Raw genomic sequence first — 24,041 nt, 5'->3', positions numbered from 1 at the left:
GTACTTCTTTATTCATGCTGTACAGTTGTTCCTCTTTTCCCTTCCAAAGCAACATTCATATCTCAACAGCTGATGGTCAAACCTTACTTAACTATTGTGATTCTTGTTCTTCCATATTAGTAGAAGCCCTGTTCTTTTACATATTCTTGTATTTTTTTAAATCAGTGGGACTACTTGCGCAGCAGGAACTCAAACTAAGTAACAGTGGAAAACTCAGGTCCTTAGTTACTGTTTTCTTAAATTTCTGTTTAGTTTTTTATCAAAATTACAACCACCATAAAGTGAGCTTAAAAAACTTCTCCTCAGCAAATAAAGACTCAAATTGTTTCTTCTGCTGTTCTGGAAAATTAAAAAAATATCAATCTATAGCTGTTGCAAAAAGGTCTTCAAAAAATAAAATTCAGTCTGAAAATTAACTCCCAGCTTCCTTCTGCATGTTATTTCCTAATCAATCACATGATAATTCTGCTTAAAAATATGTTAACATAATTTTGATTGGAGAATCTTCCTGAAGGAGAAGGACTGATGTCATAGTGTGAATCCAGTGAAATCACTGCTCTGTAAAACTGAGTGGAAAAGCAATTCGTTCTAAAAGCTGTGAAGAGGAGCTCCCTGGGCAGAAGACTATATCCTCTAGATTCCTTCTCATAACCGTAAGGCAGAAACTAACAAAGAAAACTGAGAGATAAAATAGAACTAGAAAAACTACAGAAAATGACAATATGGATGTCCAGACATAAAGACAAGAAATCTATACAGTAGGTCAGCACTCAGCTTGGAGAGCAGAAATTGAAAAGAGAGCAGGGAGAGGTCTGAATGGTACAGAAACAGAGAATAAAGAACAATCATTAACAATCTTTTATATTCTAAGAGCTTATGGAAGCTCAATGAAATTATCAGGAAGACAGCTTAATCACAGAACATGATTTTTCACCAAAACCAGAATTACATTGTTCCAGTCACTGTCAGAGAAACCATAAATGCAACTGACAGCTGGAAGCTATGGTCAAAATATTAGGGTAAGAAACACTGTTTAAATACTGTGTTTCATATACTTAGTTCTTCAATAGGAACTACTGGTCAGTCTTTGAGACAGGATTCCTTAGTCTGACCCATTCTAGAGTTTCTAGAATCAAATGTTTTGAAGTCTTCCAACTTTAAAAAAGTAAACTAATACAAACTATTTCATTAACACAAATATTTTCCATTCTAAAGAGAGAAAAATGGAACATACAAACACCATGACACACTGTGAAATGTGTTTGTTTTAGAGTACACAGTGAGATTTTTGAAACATGTTCAGAAATGCAACAAGAATAATCAGAATGTATTGATTTGTTCCATCAGGTTTGACAAATTTCTTAACGTTATTATCTACAGTTTCTTCATCTTCAAAATCAGTATAATAGTAATAGTTATTTATGTCACAGAGGAATTCATAGTAACTATCTGATTAGAGGTTCAACTGTTTAGGTACTTTGAAGTGGTGCTTATTTGTTCCAACAACTTTTATTTTCAGTGAAAGCACTGAGGTCCCAAAAAAATCTCCAAAGCAGATCAAGAGAATTTCATTAAGAATTGCATAACTGACATCGCATATAAATAAAGTAAGAGCAATCACAAAGGAAGATTTCAATTCTATCTTTAAGTGGTTGCATTATGTTCAAAGGAGTTTAGTCCTGCTCTGTTTCTAGATGTGTAAGTCTTAAAACTATAGTCTGCAAGAATCTAACTTTTGCAGAATAACAGTTTGGAGAAACTAAATTTATCAGTATATGATATACTTATAAAACGTTTTTCTCTAATTTAAGAAAATGAAAAAGAGAAATTTATCTTATAAGAGTATACGCAGTGTTTGAATCTGCAGCATGAAGCTAGAGTTCATGGCATGCCTGAGGCAGGAGTTCTACTATGAAGAACAGGGGGAAAACCCCTCACATTTGAGAAGTTCCTTATTCAGAATTAGGTTTATATAATCACCGAAAACAGAGACGGAAAAAGGCTTCTGAGAAATTGTTTAAAACCCTCTCTGAAATGCAGGACTCGTGATACTTATTTTATTTTTAAAAGATGTTTTTTTAACCTCTTAAGGACCTCCGGGAATGGAGACTCCATAATTTCTCCCAACAATCTACTCCAGCACTTTATCAGCTTTACCAGAGATGAAGTCTATTCTTCATGTCTAACATGAGTCATCTGTGCTATAATTACAGTTCAAGACTTTTTTTTGCCCTCTCCATTAAAGACTCAAATTGCTTCATCCTTAGAGTAGAGGAAATAGAAACTCCTTCAGTCCATAACTGGAGCAAAAATTCCATGAATCATAACATGTAGTTTGTGTAGCATCATTCCTTGCTTCTTTCCACATGTCGTTCTCTGATCAACCACATAAAAACATTTATTTTCTTCCACTCTGCAATGTCGAGTTACCATTTCTGAAGACTTCTTTCATATCCCCCTCTCTGTTTTCTCTTCTTTAAGTTACAAAACTCAATTTCTTTCAACCTTTCCACAGAGGCCATGGAAAGCCTTTGGTCAAAATCTTTTCCGTAGCATAGTGCACAAAATTAGATGGAACACTTTGCATGTTTTGCAGTGTACACTCTCCTATATCTAACATAGAGCCCAGAATGCTTGCCTCTTTATCAAAAGTCTCATAGGAGACATTGTAGTTATAGTATGCAGCTCTGACCTGAGGTTAAACTGACAAGGTAACAATGTGAGAAACTGCTGGACATTGCACACAATGTACAGGAAAAAGTGGCTGGCCAACTCCAGGTTAGCACTGCTAAACTAATAAAACAATAATGGGATAAACTGGCAGGCAAAATATATGACAGGGAAGCATCAGGAACTCCCCTTGGGTGAAGAATATCAGAAGAAAGAGAGGTGCTGGCTTACTGAGGGTGTGGAGGATCAGTGACTACGGCCGAAATAATCAAAAAAGAATGTAAAAATGAGAAAAAATAGGGATCAATGAGGAAAGATTAAACAAAGGGGGGGGTGCTTATTTGGAAGGGAGAAAAAGGGAGAAAAGGGAATTTAAGGTAAACCATATGACTGGGACTTTTGAGGGGTCCCTGCTAATCAGCCCTGTGCCTGACTACCACAGCCTGGTATAATAATAAACCTGTTGTTTTTCTGACAAAACCTTGTGTGTCTGTAGCACTACGATGCCCTCGCTAATGCTAGCAAGACGACAGAGGATGGACCAAACTGCCGAACAGAGTTTATGGCCCCAAATACTTTTTGGAAGAACAAGTAGCTTCCCCAGCCTCTCACAAATATTTGTTGATTATTCCTGCTTATGTGCTGTACCAGAACTGGCTTCTATCCTGTTTTTCAGACTCATTCTTCAATATGCCAAGATCATTCTTATGTCTAATGCTGTCTTTTACAGCTTCATGTCTACGAAACTAGTGCACATACTTTTGCTAATGCATCGGAAGGAAAATATTCAAGCGAATTAGATCCAGGAGAGACCTTTTCAGGACTCCATCAACATATCATTTAGTTTTAAAAGTGAACCATTTACACCTATTCTTGGATTATCCAACAAAGTTTGTACCAGGAAATCTGGACAAAATTTTTTTACAATACTCTCATGTCAAGAAGTGTTAAAAGCTTTACTGAAGTCAAGATATGTCAGCAACTGCTTCTCACCCATCCACAAGATGGGTTATCCTACCACAGAAGGAAATTAGAATAGATATTCACTACTTATTCTTGACAAATCCTTCATGGCTGCCACTCATCTGCTTGTTATCTTTCAGCTGTATACAAATGTTCTGCTTATTTATTTCAGATTTCTTTCTAGGGTTTGAAGTTAATCGACTAGTCTCTTAATTCTCCAGTCTCTCTTTCTTTTCAATAACAGCCACTGTGTTTGCCCTTTCCTAGTCTTTTGATCTATCAGCTGGCAGTCATAAATCCTCTGAGATATCTTGATAATAGCTCTGAGATTACTCTGACCATTTTTTCACTTCACAAGTCATTGAAAGCATAAGTAGCACCAAAACTTTCCCTCATTTTGTAATCTGAGATCTTGCCATATTTTGCTAGTATTACTTGCAATAACCATCTGTTGCAGTTGACCTTTTTAGTGAAGGCTGATCTCTGATAAACTGAGTAAAGGCAAATATTTTCCTTTGTTGTCTTCTTGCTATTAATGAACTTGCAGGGTAATTTTTTGTTACCTATATATCTCTTGCTGGTCACATCTTAATCTGTGTCCTGGCCTTTCAGGTACATGCTCTTCTTTTATAATCATTGTATCTAGAATTTAATTGTATCTAGAATTTTTCTGTATGATTTCCTCTGGAGGTCAATGGAAAGCCCATGATTTAGGCAAGCAAGTGACTCCACTTCTTTACTGAAGATATATGTCAGAAACAAAACAAAAGAATGATTCAAACCCCAGTTAATTCAATTAGTACGTTACTGTGCCCTTTGTAGGCCTTGACTCAGGTTGCAAAGGCCAGTGAACAGTTCTGGAGTAGTGTCAGCAGATTCAAAAGCATGTTATGGATTGGTGATACTGTACCAGAAACACAAATGTAAAACTTTGGTATAACATAGTGGAAGTTTCACAAGTGTAGGGCTGCAGATAAGAATATCTGTGCACCACCATGCAGAAGTCTGGTAAAAGACACAACTAAAGCAAGGTTCCAAATTCATGAAATTCCCCTCATGCTCTAAATCACTGACTGTTATAAATACTGAAATCCATATGATCACTACAAAAGAGCAAACGGAATATACATATGCAAACAATGATGGGGAAAGAGTTCACCTTTTCCTCCAACTGCAAAAAATCAAAACAAACAAGGAAAGACATTGTAGGAAACACTGAAAATCTGTTTTATAGCATATAAAGTAAAATTATACATAGTATTGATTAATATCCGATGATCAGTTTCCTAATACTGAGAAGAAAAGGTATTGCTTTAGTGGGAGATGGGAAATGCTCATACAGTCTTAAAAAAACAACAACCCTGCAATTATTTTTTCTGTACAGAAAGAATCACCTAATTTACTGTTTCATAAAAAATATGCAGCAATCCAGTAGTGCTTTTCTTTTTGAAAACTGAGTCACAAATCTAACTGCTTATTGATAACAGAATTAAGTGCTTTCAAGTCTCTAGAGCACTGTAACAAATTATATCAAACAGAATCAAAAGTTACAATGTTTGGACAATGGCAGCTGTAAACATCCTCCATACTCAATAAAATAATGTACAACCTAGCTCAAACTCCCTGTCTCTTTGCAGAGCACCAATCTGCTCTAAAAGTACCCAATGCCTAGGTACCTGATGTTTCCAATCATCTGAGGTCTACACAGGTTACATATAGTGTCAGGGCTTCAGCAGTGGTACTTATTTGCATACACCTGTCAAATTTTTATAATTAGTCCTTGACAGAGACTAACTAGCATGACATGGTCTGGGATAGCTAGCAGTCTCCAAAAAATTCCCAAGAACAGTYTGGGATTTAAGCACTAGCAAAAATGAAATTCCAATAGTTCAAATACCTCCCAGTTTAAATGCTTCCTTCGGAGGGAGAAGAAACGTTAGTAGTATGAATGTAGCCAGACTATGCCAATTAGCTTGACGACCTGGTACTGTTTAATTTAACATTATAAATATAGTCATAATAATTACAATTGTTGCTACCATTACCTCTGCTACTACCTCTTCCTAACTTTGGATCTTATACGCAAGGCAAAGTGCAAACTCTTTGTTTAATGTTTTCTTTGGGCAATGAGACCCAGAAATACAGCTGTTTTAGACCTGAAAACCATTAGTTCCATCCCTTTACTCTACAATTTGCTTAGCTATATGCCCATGGAATTCATCTTGTTCTGGATTTCCAGAATAATATTTCCAGTTAAACCAGTCAAGGACAATATGAAAGGAAAGCAAGAAACCCAGGTTTAAGAAACTAATTTTGTATTTGTTGATGCCAAATCCTAGTATGTTACAGACCTATGAAAAACAGAATCTAAATAGAACCTGTCCTGATCCGATCTCACCCCTTTTTGAAAGATTAGTTTGGATTCTGAAGGCAATGAAGAAAACTCATGGCAACTGACACAGTAATGAAACCCAAAGGCTCTATTTAATTCATCAGGAATGTCCATACTCAAAAAGAAGGATAAATCTGCAACTATCACAAAATTTACTTAAGGAAGCTCTTCAAATTACCTCTGTTCACTCAAGCTTATCTTTTCTCTGTCTTTTAAATCAATTATAACAAGATCAATTCAGGTTTGTAAACACATTATGTAAGTGACATTAGTCTTGCCTTAAATTTGCCATTCCAGAAATTTATGTTCTAATTGCATCTTTCCTTCCTTTCATGTTCTGAAGGTAAAAAGGGTGATTGATTTGTACTGCTTAACTTTAGGGACCTACCTTAGATGATAAGTTAAGAGGCTACTGGGGTCTTCTTAGGACCCCAGYATAGTCAAAGCAGAAGGAGAGGCTCATAAAGGATCATTTAAAACACTGGTTGGTATTAAGTTCCACATTTGAATAACACTCTGGAAAAGAATATTYTTCTGCCCTAACTGGCTAGTTTATAGAGACTAACCTGTTAACTTGGGAAATCAAATTAGGCATCTAATGTTGGGTCGTATGACTGTCCCCAATATTTACAAATTGAGGAAGAACMCTTCTTCCTTTTTTTAAAGTATCACATTACATGTACAAAAATTGAGATAAATAAAGTTTAAGAGAATAGAATCAATCATTTGCAAAGTCATCCATTACCACAAAAAAGCTCATTCTTGTATCATCTTCATTCACCTTATAACTCTCAGCACCTTGAACCAAAGCCTTTAAATGCAACTCTACAGGCTGTCTGTATCAACGAAGAGTGCTTCTAATGCTCCTGTGCTTAATTTAAGAAAGAGCTTCTTAAAAGCAGACATTTTAATGTCAATTATTACTTCTGTCTTTAATAAAATAGAAGTTGGAATACCATTTTCAGCTTTTCATGTGAATGCTACAGTATAGCAAATATGGCATTTCTTTGATTTCAGTACCCCTGCAGCTCCAAAAAAGAGATAGACCCAAGAACATTAAATACATTTTGGAACATATTATTAATTACACTAGTAGTTATACTATACTGCAGGTAGGTAAGCAATTACAGGGAACAATTGTCATTTATCATTATTCTTCATTTCTTTAACTTATAGATAATATATCATTAAATTTAAAATGTGATTCAGATGCTATGAAAATAGTTACTAAAGTACTTGTAGTAAGGAGTTCATCCAACAACATATATCCAAATTCAATATCTTTTCCCTTACCATTCATAATCACCTGTTTTTCATATCAGTCTGATTAACAATGAGAAGGAATAATTAAATGCTCCCTTCTTATGTAGGTATTTATTTTGTTTTAGGGATAACTTTTGGGTATCTACTATGCATAGAATTAAAGTTTATAGTAGTTCTTCAGGTGTACTTTTTTTTTTTTTTCTCTCCAAAATGCGGACATAAATATAACAAAATAAAGCAGTTTTCTGGGTAAGAAAATGTAAATGGTTAGATATTTTTAATAACTTCTAGAAAAGTCTATAAATGTCCAAGTATGTTTTTCAGATAAGATGACAAAATGGTGATACATGAAAGAATATACAAGCTGTGTAATTAATAACAAATATTTAAACATTTATTTGATGTCAATATAAAATACTTCTAGACTCAGTCTTTTAATTCTGTAGTAAAAATCTATAATAAATTTCTATAGTAAAGCAGTAAGTAGTAAAAGAAAACCTGGCTAATTTTCACTTTTTTAATCTGCAAATGCAGCATTCTTGGAAACAGACAAGGATTGGGCTCTTTTTTCCTGTTCAGCACCAGATTGATGCAAGGATAGCAAATAAATGTAAAGTTCATTAGTTTTATGATATAAAATTCAATTTATTTCCCAGAATTATAGAATTAGCCTGTAAATATATATATATATATATATATATATTTTACAAAGTAAATGGAAAAAAAAAACAAAAAAACTTTGCAATGCCACAGTAAGTAAGAAGGCTTTCCAGTGCAGTAAATTCATTGGGTCTTCAGGATATTTGGCTAGCTAGAGGTGCAGCAATGTTGCATCAGGCTCCCTAAGCTCCARAAGCCCCAGACAAATGGTCACTGCAAACATGTAGTCTGCACAGCATGACACATCCAAAGGAGACTGTATTTGCAATATATTCCTGGGCTATCTGTGCATAATAATGTGATATATATAAAAAGTTACATCAATTTGCCAGACTCGCTGCAGCTATAGGCATACAAGCATACAGTATGTTTTCCAAGTCATATTTGTAAGTTACACTGTCTCCCTCTTTTACCTTAGATCATGGCTCCATCTAACCCAGTGATATAGACTTCTTTTTTTAGTTTTCCTTTGTTTTTATTTTTTAAATCTAAAATGGGGGGTTCTACTCATTACTGTTGATTAGTGAGAATCTGCTGTGTTAACTATGATATTTCAGAATTTAAAACAGATTTTGCAAATGTGGTTTTAGAATTTGCAAACTGACTATATGTCTGTATGTAAGCTCTACAAATTTTGCAACTTAAAGAAATGACAAGAATTAGAAAAATCAATAATTTTTGTTCTGGCAATGATGAATACATTTGGATAGTACAATTAAATTCTTACCTGGTCTGAGGGAGAACAGCATTTATTTGCCATTTTCATCTATAGAACAGATATAGAAAAATACTCAGAGTTATTAATATTCTGATGCTAAGAGTTACTATGAGGCAATTAGCATTGACATAGTTAATGCACACTGGTATTAGTACTTTAAAATTATACTGATAAGAAATTATACATTTTCAGTGCAGACATACTAGATTATAATTATACTAAGCCTAGAAAACAAAGGACTCAAAAGACAGGAAACCTTTCATCAGAGTTTTCAGGAAATCCTTCATAAAGTATTGGCTTTATGAATTGTACTTTACCACTGTGAAAATATTATACTGTACTGTAGATATGTCATTTAGATCTCAGTTAACAATTGCTTAAGCAGATCTGCAAATTAGGCATGTGCTCAAGTACTTTGTGAAATGAAGGACGTAGCATATAAGACAGATGAAGGGAATTTTGTTTAGGATTTCCTTTTGTTCAATATAAAGTTAGATATCTTCCTTTTTGCTCACTGTTTAGTCAATGAAGAGGTGTGCTGATTTTGTTTTTTCTTTGACAGTCATAATTGGCATAGATGACTGCTGAACAAACCCTGACAAACCCTTCTTTAAAGTGAAACACTTCTTAAAGTGAAATATTAGTAACAATGAACTAAAGATATGGGATTTAGACAAGAAAAGATTGAATGACTACAAGGAAAGACTCCCCTGTATTTAGATAGAACCTGCAAACAGTCACACAGCTGATGAGTCCTTCCAAACAATCTTATCATCACAAAGCATTTCCCCTCATTTTATAAAAAAATGAAAAGCTTGTGATAACAGACTAAAAGCTACAATTATACACAGGAAAAGATACAGTCACTGGAAAAGAGCAGAAGAAATCCAAGGCTATCACCAGTATCCTAGCAAGAGCAAGAGCAATTTGCAAGACGAAATCTGTGGGTAAACCTCAAAGGCAGAGCATGACTGTAAGAGGCCAACACGCCTTGCACTACGCTAACACCACCAGCCTCAGGTCTTGCTGGGCTTTGTCTGGACCTGCTTTGGCATGTCTGGAGCTGTGTTACAGCTTGTTTAGCCATAATAATTATCTAAAGAGCATGAGACTCTTTTTTTTTTATAGCAAACTGCAGTTGTGGGGTGTAATGTTATATATATACATTTGTATATATTTGTAACTAATCAATAGCAATAACAAGTGCTTATTCTGTATAGAACCACCCTAAACAAAATGACCTTAGAATGAAATGCAACATAGAGGAATACAGGATGATAGCAAGAGCCTTAAGGTACACATGGAGGATGACAGAAAGGCCCCAGGGCTATAAGRACTTGTCAGTCATCCGTAACCCACAGTGGGCCATAAGGTGTCTTTTTCCCCACTAAGTTTTGCAACCCACTTGAACTGAATTGTGTATTTGAACCGTGCAGGTGTGCCAGTTGAGGCCCTGGGTGATAAGGTGGCCAAAGCTGACTTGTCGGGAGCCTGGGGCAGCTGCCAGGCCTGGCTATCACCCTGGCGAGGCATCTGATGGTGCGCAGGAAGGGTCCGCCAGCCCCTTGCAGGGGCCCTGCCACCCCAGAGGAGGAGTGGGGCCACCACAACAGAGGCAGGTCACAGCCCTGCAGGCACAGACATCTGCACCGTAGCTCAGGCAAAGACCAAGGATGAGCGATCCCAACATGCGGCTTCCAAGCAAAGGGGGAGCACCCAGCAAGGCTTCTCCCAGCTCTCTCCCACAGCTCTTCTCACAGCAGCCTCATCCCCGGCTGCACACCTGCACAGTGTCAGCACTGGCCTTGAGCACATGCGGCCAAATCCCTGGGAGGGGGGGTGGCAGAGGTCGTTGGCACTCTCAGGGCCTTGACAGTAACAAACTGGTGGGAACCCAAGAAACCTTGTCTGTAACTTGCATGCTACAGATTGGTGACAAGCCCAGTGTTACAGAAGGAAGCAGTCTTCATCAATCTGATTTGGGGGATTGGTAGTGGGCTTAATGTTGTGCATTTGAAAAGACATAACAAAAAGGCATCTGAAATACTTTAACATCACCGGGAATACCATCACGCCCTGCCTATCTTCAGCTCCAGCCATTCTCCAATGCTTCAGAGAAATATATACACAAGAAGTAACTACTCAGAAACCAAGGCATGCACACAGAAAATATTATTTTCTTGCAGGTGACCACAGACACACTAAATTATAAGATCACTATAATATAATACAGTGCAAATAAACAGAATAAGCAGTGATCCTGTCTCCTTTCACCCTGCTTTCCAGTCAAATCAAACTACTTTAAGTTCTCTTTATAAAAGGAAGAAATTCTGTTAGCCGACTTTTTACCTTACTATGTTCAGATGTGCCTGTGAAAAAGTGTGTGAGACTGGCCATGCATAATCTCTGGTGAATGAGAGAAAAGTAATGTGAAGAGCATCCTCATGAACAGCATCGCTTCCAGTTGGTAAGGGCAATAAGGAAGAATGCTTTGGATTCCRCTCTTCACCACAGAGCCTTAACTCATTCTCTATTCAAAGCAGGGATGGTTACAGCCCTGATATAAGTGGGGGAAGAGGAAAGATCTCCTTCTGCATCACATGATGCCCCTATGTCACTGGACTGAGGAGAGGGAAGTACGCACTCTCCACATTGCACATCACCATATGTTCCCTACATCCCTCCACAGCTGGTGCATTGTGGCAGGAATACAAATGGAATTTGCTACACCTTGTTGGGAATGCATGAGTTTTCAGCACTGCAGTACAGTAATGGGTGTTTGGGACAGCAGGGGAGCTAAAACCAAAAATCTGGATCTACAAAGAGTGCAGTGGCTGAGTCAGATAACTAGAACTGTTAAACAATTGTAATTAATATATTGTGTTTTAAATGAATGCATAGGTATCTGCAGGAGGCAGGAAGAGAATGGGGTTGCTGTGACTCAGAACTCTCATTTAAACCTAAATACCTCCCAGGCTGGGATTTACCTCACTTAACATTGGCAATTCAAAAAAAAAAAAAAAAAAGTTATACATTTAATAGATCAATATTCTCTTTCTAATCAGCAGAGACATATGAAGACCTTGACAGCTGTCTATTTCTCTTTTCACACAGTAAGAGGATCCTATTTGATTGGCTAAATTTAGGTGACAGGATTCCTACCCTTACTGACTACCCTTTACAATCTCAGTGGTTTGATCTGAGGTACTTCCAAATGGGAATTCCTGAGTTTAAAAACAAAAAGAAGCAGCAGAAAAGATATGTTATCTTGTGGTACTACCCCCTAGACAACAATAGAATGATTTGTATAATCATTGAGCAGTAAGATTTGTATAACGCTTCCTACAGGTTACGGACACACAACTGATTTCATTTTGATCTACATGCACCTCATATATTGGTTTGTAAAGAAAGAAAGACCTACTCCTCTTTCCTTTTTATATGAATGTTCAAAGCTCATATTTCATAAATCTCTCCCTACTCAAACTGAAATTTCACTCCACTGTTTTAGATATACATGTACATAAGCATACATGTACGTAAGCGTAAAAGAAAATGTTTAAGCCATACAACACATGGAAATTAAATCAGCTGTCAAAAGCATATATATGATTTAGGATTAATATCCTTGTTTTGACACCAAATTTTAAGTTTCTATCATCCTCCAGTGAGCTGCTGGAATGATTTAAAAATATCATAAATAATGGTTAAAGTGGAACAACTGCATCTTTTTATTCCTTATCTGTTTATGAACGGCTCATTTATTAAATTTGTTACTAAATTTGAAAAACACAACGCCTTCAGAACACACCGCAAAAAAGAGAAAACCTTGAGAGAGCTATAAATATAAGAAATAAGTTTCTATGATGCAAATGAACTGGCAACATCAACTTTAGGTGTTTCTACCTATCATGTCTATATTAATGTTTGGTGTTATGTGTGAAAGAAAATAATTAAAGCCCATGACACAAGCTAAAAATGTTTAATAGATAGCTATCTGAATGGTGTACAACAGAGGGGGGATTCTAAATTATTCCAAAGAACTGTCTCCTAAAAACACCTCCTGCACAGCGCTGTCACTTCCCCCGCAAAGAACCTTCTAACTAAACAAATCAAACAGTAGCAGTGAGAAGCACATGTGGATCAAGTTGCTGCCTATGCTTTTTGATTCATTATGGCAGCTTCACTGCCAGTTTCTGTTCCTTTTCTTCCCTCAGTGTCTTTAGCTGTACCTTCTTCTGTGAGAAAAGGGCTGTAAGAAGAAATAGATGGAAGGTGCTTACTCATCTCTGTTTTCTTCCTCCTCCAAAGGTAAATGTGAAGATCTTGGAGCACACTGAGGAGACTGAGGATTGAATCACAAAGGAAGAGGATAGGGAAGTTTCTCTTTGGTAGAAAAGTATGCAAAAAATAAGAGTATGGACAGAATGGTGAATAATGGGGGGCATGGATCTTTAGAAAAAATCTGTATTGCTTGTAAAGATGACAGTTACTGGGAGGCTTTCCTAGCTCAGCATTGCAAGGCAAATATCAGGAAGGCAGGCTGAGAAGACATGCTTACATCTTTCTCCATGTTGCTATATTCCCTGTGCTTCTCTGTCTTATAGGAACTAACTTTCTCCAGGCTAATACCAGAATCATTATTTCATCTACAGAGTAACACTTTCTAGCTATGCTAACATTCAGTGGTAGTTATCCTTAGGCAATGACAACTTCTCACATCTTCACTATTGAAAGACGACTCCTCCCTTTCACTTGATCCCCTGTGAGCTTGCCTTTGCATAGAAGTTAGATGTTTCAGTACTTCAAAAGAGTAGACCAGCATTAGCAAAAGTGACAGATTGTGGCAGAGTTATTTTTGTATTGCTTACATTAGGATTGTCTTCTGGCATCAGCAGGGGATCTGGCAGAGAGCTGCCAACTGTTGAAAGGGCAAAGTGGCAAAGGATTATGATGTAGGAAAGATAGGGTGCGTTGTAAGAGAACAATTCACCTGCATCAGGAGCTCTTCAAGAACTAAACGTCAAAATGAAATTATTCAAATGGTATGCAAACATGTATGACAAAGAATGTATATAGAAGAGGCACAGATAGGCACAGGTAAAGTAAGAATGACTAAGGTGCAGGAAGAGTTGCTAAAATCAAGAAGCATAAACATAAACATAGAAAATCTAAAAATATATAGAAGCAAAAGTGAGTTTTTATAAGCTCACTTATGGTCAGGTGAAAAGGCTGAAATTCTTGATGCCGATAGTCTTAGTGACAAGGTCCATTGTGATCACGTATCTAACAGAATTCATTTATCTACAGACATGACAGCATAGGACAGAACAGAAAATGAATAGGTTAAATATTTAGAGAAGCCAATGAACTCAGTGTTCACCTGAACTCATGAAATTAACCYTTGAGAAGTTAGGAAATTAGCTGAACCCTAATCCCTAACCCTAACCCTAATCTTTGAATCCTGATTATCTTCAGGGACTCCTGGAGAATGGTTGAAATTTTACAGGACTAAAGAAGGGCAAATACAGGAAAAAAAGTCTGAGGAATTACAGATACAAAGCCTAACTTCAACTTCAATAAGATGATCAAAGAAAAATACTGACCATTTGTGAGATGATAATAATGTAATAAAAAGCATTCTGAATGGATTTTCAAGAAGTCTAATGTAAAGGCCTTGCCCTAAGCACTGTGCATATGAAATAGACCCTTGGCTCTCTCAGAGTCAGGGAGCCTTCTTTTACTGCAAACTTTTACTGAAATTGCATTCCAGCCTCACATTCCTGATCTTAAAAAAGGTTTGCAATAAAATGGTTTCTCATTGACTTTTACATCTGTTGTTCTGATGATTAGTAATTAGTTAAAATAGCACTGTGGCCAGATCTGTTCAGTTATTCCAAAGGCTGCACATCTGTCACAGCCTGTTAAGCACTAAATCCAAGTAAAGATTTTACTCACTTTAATATGATCTGTATAGAGATTACTCTCTASCTGACCTAAAACATGTGAATTTATCACTGCTGTTAACAAAGCTTGATGAAACCCCTCCCAAAGAGGAAGACACAAGATGCAGTATTTTGTTTACACAATTCTATATTGTGATAGATAACTGAAAAATGAAGATCAGTAAAAGTACTCAGCAGATAACAAAATATTCTTGCAGACAGGTCACAACACAGTGAGGATACTATGTCAGGACACATGCTACCACACACGTTGCGTTCCAAAGAACCAGACCAGAACCCTACCAGTAATAAAATATATTAATAAATACCCTGCTTGTATTTATAGCCACTTTTTATTGTCATATTCAGCTACATACTTGGAATGGCTTTAACTCATGGGAATTTTTTAGAAAGAAAAAGAATTGTGATTAGGAACTAGGAAGTGGAATTGCTCTAAAAATATTACAGTGAACTGCTTTCCACTATTCACACAGCAGGCAATTATGAACATTCTTGAATAATGTATATTATTTTCCTAGATTTATCAAATAGAAACAATAACCTCTAAACGAGGTAACTTTACCTAAATAGTGCCTAGAAGGGAATATTTATAAAGGATACATCATAAGCAAATATATTGATTTTGTCAAAGATCTCCTTAAATAATTTCAGATWAAAAAAAAAGAATTAATTTAATAGAAGAACTACTGTGATCAAATATATGATTCCAAGTAACTTTTGAAGACCAAAAAAGTCAAATTATTATCTAGTTTGATCAAAGATTGATYAAACCTGATACAAATTCTACACAATATAATCTGAATAACTAAGCATCAATTAACCTGGAGTACAAATTAAAGATATTTATTCTACCAGATCCTGGTTTATAGAAGATGTTTCAGTCTTAACACATCTAAAGAAAGAGATTAAAAATTTGCCCAGGTAATTCTCTCAGGGCAAACTGTGCTTGTATTTTTTTCATCGTTGATTTCTACCAGCTCATAAAGACTGGTATATATTTTCAATAGTGTACATTATTAAGTTGCCTATTTGACTTTATGTTTCATTCCAGAATCTTCAATAGTTTCCAGCTGTTCTTTCTTGGAATAATAACCTGTTGTCCAAATAATGATTTTCTGTTTCTCCAGGGTTTATTTAGTACCTCTGTTTTCAATAACAAATGCTACTTTTGAATTTACAGGAGTAATTTACACTGGCACAAGCACCTTTATACCTGTAGGCAAAAAGATGGAACATAAGACTTTAAATAAACCAATTCCTAGACAAGTTAGAGAGGTAAAAAATACTGCCTCCCAATGAGCCCCTATAAGTTACACTTCACTAGTTACAAAATTTCCACATCCCTACTTCAAAATCAACAAATGCTAATTTCTGAATCCATGTTTTAAGCACACTAATTTCGAGAATGTAAAAGTGATATAATTGGCCCTATCCAAAGCTCTGTGAAATGACTAGAAAGGGTGAATATTTTGCCTTAAAAGAATCTTTAAAATGATAAAGGCAACCTGAATTTCTATTGTTCTCTGTTTTACAATAGTACTGCAAGTCTTGAAAACTTCAGGACTGTTTTGATTTACCAGAAACCCTGTCTCTTCTCTTTTCCTTCTTCTTTTCCTCCCAATACACACACATTTGTTTTATATCTTGTATCTTAAATGTGAATTATTTTCTGCCCTTGGAAATTAGAAATAATTTTAAGACAGCATAGACAAAAAATATGCAGAAAGTAACATACATTTTGAAGTGTCAAATCACTGATGTTAGTTGATATTGCTCTCAGCCAGTCAGCACTCTCCTGGGCTGTATATAACTGAAGTATCCCAGTACTAACTCCATCGAGTGCCAGCACTTCAAATGCATTAGATCTGCAGTAAGAAGAAACATATCCATAAAGGAAGATAGTCAGTTTTCTGAAACTGCCCAATATTTTTCAGGGTTCAAGTGATCTTTACAATCTTTGACAAGTTTGGGGTTTTGACTTTACAAAGCAAAGGAAAGGCAAAAGAAAGAAAGATAATAATGGACAGTATCAGGAGCAATACATACAATAAAAACTTTCTCTGTACCGGTATCTGTACGCCCTGATCATTTGCTAGGRTATAGATATATGTTTATAATTACTGAACTTAGTGTAGCAGACTAAGGACATATGCATTAGATTTTTGTGAACAACTATAACAAATCTTGAAACCAAAAAGACTTTTTTTCTGCATTTGATGCATTTTGGTTTCATATACTAAGGATGTATAAGTTGCAAAGAATTGACTTCCCTAGTTTTAACTTCTTGGATTCCTATAATTTTTTATATAAAATTCTAAGCAATGCTTCCTTTAGGCTCCTTTATGACATAGAATATCTGAAGAATATAAGAATATACTTAAAATTTTCTTTAAAGAATCTTTCAGCATAAGGCCCTTTTTCTTAATAGCATCTACACATGCTAATTTCTAATTGCATTTATTCACTTTTTATGCATCTTTTATATAACAACTTTATTCTGAAAATGCCAGTGCTTTCCTCACTACTTGCAGTAAGTTAGGCACCATCCACATACCTCTGAAATCCCACACATCTGGATGATGGAATGGGGTATCATTATGCATTTTAACTATTAGATTTTTTGGTAGGAACAACAGAAAATTAAGCAGTGGCATGGAAGTGCACTGGTTTAGGTATCTTTAAAATATGTAACATATTATTTTCAGCAACAGAACTTCAGAAAGCTCAAATACTCCTATAAAAGACAATTCTAAATAGTTGAAAGATTGTGTATATGTTTCTTTTGTATATCATTTGGAAAAAATTGCTGCTCTCTGCAATATTTGTAGAGCAGATTATTTATATTTATATGTCATATTGGTTTCTTTTCAGAACTAACCTAGAAGAAAATAAGATACTGACTCAAGAATAGCGCTCTACGAAGTTGCAGGGTTTCCCTGGGATCCTCTGATCTAAGGTCAAGTCCAGTAATGTTTAGTTTATGATATATGTCAAAATGGGCATCCAAAGTGACACTTGGAGGTTACAAGGCATGTTTACTCATGACCTACTGAAAAAATAATTAACCTAATATTTGTCATTCATAGGGAGTTTGACGGTGCACATGAAGACTCAAATCTATATACTTGCTCAAAATGGTATTATAAAATTCCCATCAAATACAATATTCACAAGACAGTATCCCTATGCATATATATATATATATATATATACACACACCCCTCTGAGATAGGAAAGTTCTATTACTATCTGTGTAGACAGTGGAGCATGGAAAGAGACTGAATCTGATGTCACGAAGTTAAGCCATTCAGAATGCCTACTTTAAACATCAAATTTAAATATCAAAGTTAAGATATATTTCAGTGAAGCAGGAAACAGTAAATGTCCTCCACTGAATCCATAGAATGCCTAGGATTCTAACTCATTCAGAGTAGATGCATAAATGAATGCAATGTGAATGCCCTATTCAAGTGGCACAAAGTTATACAAGTGGCTGATGAAAGATCACAGAAATAAACTCTTAGGCTAACAACTAATGCACTAAACAATCAAGATAGAAACAAAACAAAACAAATTTTATTATAAAAAYGAACTAATCTTTTATTGTTTGAAAGCATGATGCTGGCAATACTTCAGATGACACTACAAACTCCAGTTGTCACATCCTTTTCCTTATTAAAATATGGTGATCAGTTATAAAAGCCAGTTGACAGATTCAAACAAACATGTCTAGAGTTCTGAATGCTTCAGTCACAGGCTATTTGCACAGAACCAAAGAACAGGGTGCGAAGGATCCCAAAAGTCCTCTAGTCCAACCTGCTGGCTAACAGGTTTACATTACAAATCTCTTTTCCACAAGAGGACCAAAACTGGACACAGTATTCTAGATGCAGGTATTTGAGATGTGGCCTCACAAATGCAAAGCAGAAAGGAATAATCACTTCCTTTGACCTGTAGACCCTTTTATTACCAATACAGCCCCATTTGTGTTAGCCTTCACCACTGAAAGTGCTTAAAGCTGATCTCTGCTCAGTGTACCGTCCATTAGGATCCCCAAGCCCTTTTGCAGAACTGTTCCCTACCAGTTATCGCTGCATAGGCTTATTCTGACCCAGGTGCAGGACTTTGCATTTGTCTTTGCTGACCTTCATGAGATTCCTGTTGGCTCATTCTTTACCTTTCTGAGGTCTTTCTTGCTGGCAGTCTYACCCTCAAGCATGTCTACTGCTCCTCCCAATTTGATGCCATCCATGGACTTGATGAGGATGTACTCTGTCCAGCTGAGCAGATTACCAATGATGTTAAATATTACTGGCCCCACTACAGGCAACTGAGGCATAATACTTGTAAACAGCCACCAGATAAACTTTGAACCATCAACCACTGCCCTTTGAGCCCAACAGTCTAGCCAGAATTTCATCCATCTTGTAGTCCACTCATCTAGTCCATTCTCCCCAATTTGGCTACAAGGATGCTACAGGAGACTGCAAAAAGTCTTCCAAAAGTCAAGGTAAATAACATCCACTGCTCTCCCCTCATCTACAGAGACAGTTGTTTCATCATATGAAACAATCTGGGTGGACAGGCGCAGTCCTGTCCCCCCAGAGTCTCTGCGAAGAACCTGGCAATCTCCTGTTCATCCTCCATGATGCTATGCAGCTGCTCTTCTCCTTCATCTCCTCTTCAACTGATAGCTCAACCACCTCCTCCGCTGACCCCATTCCTGGTCTCCAGCCAATGTGCCCCTGCAGCCTGTGACCAGGATGGCTGCATCCTCCCTCAGGAGCTCTCTCTGGTTCAAGGCCTCTGATGGGCCACAGGTGGTCACACTGCTTGGTGGTGACTTTAGCAGAAAGCTGGTTTTACCAGAAAGCAGTCCCCTTTGAAGCAAGTGACTGAAATGAAACAGAAAAAGAACAAGCAAAGTTTACAGATGCCAGCCAGTAAGTCTGTGCTGGTAATACAGTGGTTTTGTTCTCAACATACTCAACTTTATTATGATTATTTCTTGCCTTTAATTACAGTAGTTTCCCTCTACAAATCACATAACATATTGTTCTGTTTTACTCTGTAGTCTGAAAAGTATAATATATATACGGCAAAAAGTAAAAACAAATATCGAAGCTAAAAATAAAAGCTAAGTAGAAAACTACTGAATGCCTAATTTTTTTCTTTTCTTTTTATATGAAGTAATCAATAAATAATGCAAGCACAACGACAGCATTGAAATTCAGGAGAAAATAAATCCTGGAGGCTTAAAGATCATGCCTTTCTCCATTTCTTCAAAGCATGGGGGTGGGAATGGGGGGAAATGCACCAGTATGCACCTACTCCTTTTATCTGTTTTCTATTGAATACTGAAAAACAGGTTTGAGAGATCTCAAGATGCTATGTAGTCATCTCATCACCACAAAATATGATAAGATACATCTTTTTTGGCTATTTTTTTCCTCTGCCCATTGAAAGACACAGCTAGAGGAAATTCCCATCTCTTCTACTTTTCCTGTTACTGTACCAATTATTGCAAATAGAACYAGAAATGAAAGGACTGCAGTTCTTAAAGCCTGGTAATATTTAGAAACAGCAGGCAATGAATATTGACTACAACATACAACTTATACACAACTATATAGAAGGTAAACATGCTTCAAATGTTTCTGAGACTCTTTAAATGCCCCCGTCACCAAAAAACACCCCCCAAAAAGAAAAAAAAAAAGAAAACAGAAATGTAAGCAGTTACTTTTCTGAGGAAGATTGTGTGCTGGTGCTTTACTCTCAGTATCATTTCAAATACAGACGGGATGACATTATCAAGAATTTTACATAATTATTTTAACTGACTACCAAAGCTCATGAAACTCATCTCTGAGTCAAGTAAAAGATAAAGTCCTTCCAAATACAGAACTCTCCACTTTAATAGATGCATCAACTTTATGGAATTTTTCCCACTTTGATATGATTGAAAGCATTCTTCACCACAAAGCAGCAATCACTGAATGTATCATGTATAACTAGTCTTACTGAGAAAGTATCATTTAAACTCCCAGGCTGAGAAAACTGAAGGCYCTTTTCTCATCTTGAAAGACTGGAGATGCATGATTTTCTCCAATGTAGCCTGTTCAAAGACAGCATCATTGTGGCTGTGAAGTGACAATCATCTGGAGCCAGCCATCATTCTCCAACATTTAAAATATCTTATCTCTTCCTCAGGTGTGGAAGAAGGATAACAAACATTAATTGTTAGGTATGTGTTTCATGCATTAAATGTAAGAGATCATTTTGCTGATGTGTGACTTCTATGGGGAAAAGTACAAACACTTCAGATGCAGAAAAAATTCTGATGAAAATAGTCTCCTTTTAATATTTCATATTGTGTTGTTAGTTTCTACAGCTTTCTCTCACTCTACATTTCTGTAGCTGGACACTACTGAATCTGGCCATACTATCTTTAACTGGACATTGCACGAGTGTGAATAAGAATTTTAGAATGTTTGCTTTTCCTAAACTTTAGGGATTCGGGCCACATTGCCCTTATGTTTCTTTGATATTATTTCCAGCCTTTTACCTGTAACTTTTTTTTGTTGTTGTTTCTTGTAAGCATAACCACTCAGGAGCATGTGGCACAGTTTTATATACTCAGTCTATTTATATCCCACTTTCATGGTGAAATGATGGATGAATCTGCATCCTGGTCTGTTTTGGGGTTTGTTAATTACATTAATTTCTTTTAATAAAATAACACTGTTTTAGTGAAAATGGCAGTCGGAATAACAGATAGGCATYGATAGACTTAAATTCGCTTCCTGACTTTGACACTTCTTGGCAATTAATAATAATTAACACTAATAAAACTTAAAATGGCCACTGTGAGTTTTGCCATATAGAGCCATTAGCTATTAGAGAGGTGTTAAGCAAAAGGACTTTTATAAGAGAAAATGCCTTCTCAGTGCCAACTGAAATGGGAAAAGCTAAATTTCTACTTTTTTAGAAGCTAAGGATTTCAGCAAAAGCTATTTTAAGATTTTCAGTTTCTGTGGCATGTGAAACAGTCTGTTCTTTAGATTTATCTCAAAGTTATATAGTATTTCCTTAATAAAAGTCTAGATGCCTGTCTGACAGCAGCAGCTGTTTTATCCAAAGAAGTTTACTAACATGTTCTTACAGACAGACACACTCAATCAGCTTTACATCTTCCCAGGTCCTAACTCAGTCTTCCTCCCTGTTTGTACATGTTTTCATGACGGGCTTCAAATTTTCTTGTGTTTCTTACAGCATTTTCTATTGGCTTATCTACATTACTGTATGGCACTCTTGCTAGAATTTCTATTTCTATTTAGGCTGAAGTTTTATGGATTATGGGTGGATATGAATGGAAATTCCCAAGAAAGTATTCTCTGAATCTTTATCTCTTTGAAATTTAAGAAATGAGGGGCTTTAGTACTTGTAGATTTTATATAGCCTCATATTTTCAAATAATGATCAAGTTACTCATACAATTGGGCTATTAGCAGAAACTATGGAGCTAAAAATATATCAAGCTATTAAGCACAAACTTGGATTGCATTTCATGTTTTTTAGGTGAACATTTTGCTTCCCAAGCCGTAAGTTTGATTTATTTTGTATTAAACTTGGAGTAGTAGAGTAAGATAAGTGAAGTGACACAAAGATTATGCTTCTACAGAAATGTTCTTAGCTGATTTGCCAGTAGAAGCAACTCCCAGCTGTATTCCATCAGATTTGTAATAATACGTGCAGAAAGAAAGGAGAGTGGGGAGATGGGACAGTTTTAGCATTGATCGGGTCTCTTATCCTGCTCTTCATGAAGTCATACAAATAGTTACACTGGCACTATGAACAGGACAGAGTAGGACAGAAAACAAGCAGCTGAAGGAGAAACAAGAGAGTGGAATGCAGATATGAGATAATTTAATTGGCTTTGCTGCAGGGAGAAAAGTCTGTGGAATTATAGTCTGTCACACTCAGCATGCTTTATTTGTATGGAAATAACAGATGAAAGAAAGAGGTGGAGGAGTTTTGCTGGAAAACAGGAGCAGCTTTAATTACTGAAAGCTATATGCAATATCACTGTGCTACTGTCCTCTCTTGAGTGCAGCATGTCTAGTAGGACCGGTCACTGTGGTAGGCTGGAGAACAGGGTGTATGTGTACTTGTGAGCAAGTGTTTTATAATTTCAGCATAATTATAGTTAGGAATAATCCAAGTGAGATGCATTTCACCCAATTTAGCTATGTAAAGTTCTATTGTCTATGTATATGGATGAGAGGCAACAAACAGAAGTTAGAACATGGCAAATTACAATTAGACAATAGGATTTTTATTTTTATTTTTTTGCCATGGAGGTGATCAAATACTGACACAGGTGCCAGTATCAAATACTGCCACCGTGTGGCTGTGGACTCTTTATCCTGGGAAGTGTCTGAGACTTGACAGAGCACGGCCCTGAGCCATATGAATCACAGAATCACAGAATGGTTGAGGTTGGAAGGGACCTCTGGAGATCATCTAGTCCAACCCCCCTGATCAAGCAGGGTCACCTAGAACACGTTGCACAGGACCTTGTCCGGATGGCCTTTGAATATCTCCAGAGAAGGAGACTCCACAACCTCTCTGSGCAACCTCTTCCAGTGCTCTGTCACCCTCACAGTGAAAAAGTTTTTCCTCATGTTCAGATGGAATTGTCTGTTTTTCAGTTTGTGCCTGTTGCCTCGCGTCCTGTCGCTAAGCACCACTGAAAAGAGTCTGGCTCCATCCTCTTGGCACCCTCCCCTCAGATACTTACATGCATCGATAAGATCCCCCCCGAACCTTCTCTTCTCCAGGCTAAACAGGCCCAGCTCTCTCAGTCTTTCCTCATCTGAGAGAGATGCTCCAGTCCCCTAATCATCTTTGTAGCCCTACGCTGGACTTGCTCCAGTGGTGCCACAACCCTCTTGTATTGGGGAGCCCAGAACTGGACACAGTACTCCAGATGGGGCCTCACCAGGGCTGAGTAGAGGGGGAGAATCACCTCCCTCCACCTGCTGGCAACACTCTTCCTGATGCACCCCAGGATGCCATAGGCCTTCTTGGCCACAAGGCCACATTGCTGCCTCATGCTTAACTTCGTGTTCACCAGCACTCCCAGGTCCTTCTCCGCAGAGCTGCTTTCCAGCAGGTCAACCCCCAACCTATACTGGTGCATAGAGTTATTCCTCCCTAGGTGCAGGACCCTGCACTTGCCTTTGTTGAACTTCAGGAGGTTCCTCTCCGCCCACCTCTCCAGCCTGGCCAGGTCTCTCTGAATGGCAGCACAGCCCTCTGGGGTATCAGCCACTCCTCCCAGTTTTGTATCATCAGCAAACTTGATGAGGGTGCACTGTTCCTTCATCCAGGTCATTGATGAAGAAGT

The 24,041-nt window shown here is 37.0% G+C and overlaps 1 protein-coding gene across 1 annotated transcript in view; it reads right to left on the bottom strand.

Moving 5' to 3' along the window:
• Positions 1–24,041, bottom strand: part of SNTG2 (syntrophin gamma 2) — a 180,830-nt gene that overhangs the window by 56,502 nt on the left and 100,287 nt on the right. The window contains exons 10-11 of the mRNA XM_026089676.1: positions 16,368–16,497; positions 8,676–8,714 (exon numbers count right to left, since the gene is read on the bottom strand). Coding sequence (XP_025945461.1) covers positions 8,676–8,714; positions 16,368–16,497 — 169 coding nt within the window. The remainder of the gene's footprint in view (positions 1–8,675; positions 8,715–16,367; positions 16,498–24,041) is intronic.

Source organism: Apteryx rowi, unplaced genomic scaffold (assembly GCF_003343035.1).
Source record: "Apteryx rowi isolate R43461 unplaced genomic scaffold, aptRow1 scaffold_828, whole genome shotgun sequence".
Classification (NCBI taxonomy): Eukaryota; Metazoa; Chordata; class Aves; order Apterygiformes; family Apterygidae; genus Apteryx; species Apteryx rowi.
The sequence above is the reverse complement of the archived record's forward strand: the minus strand, read 5'-3'. Positions and strand labels throughout refer to the sequence as shown.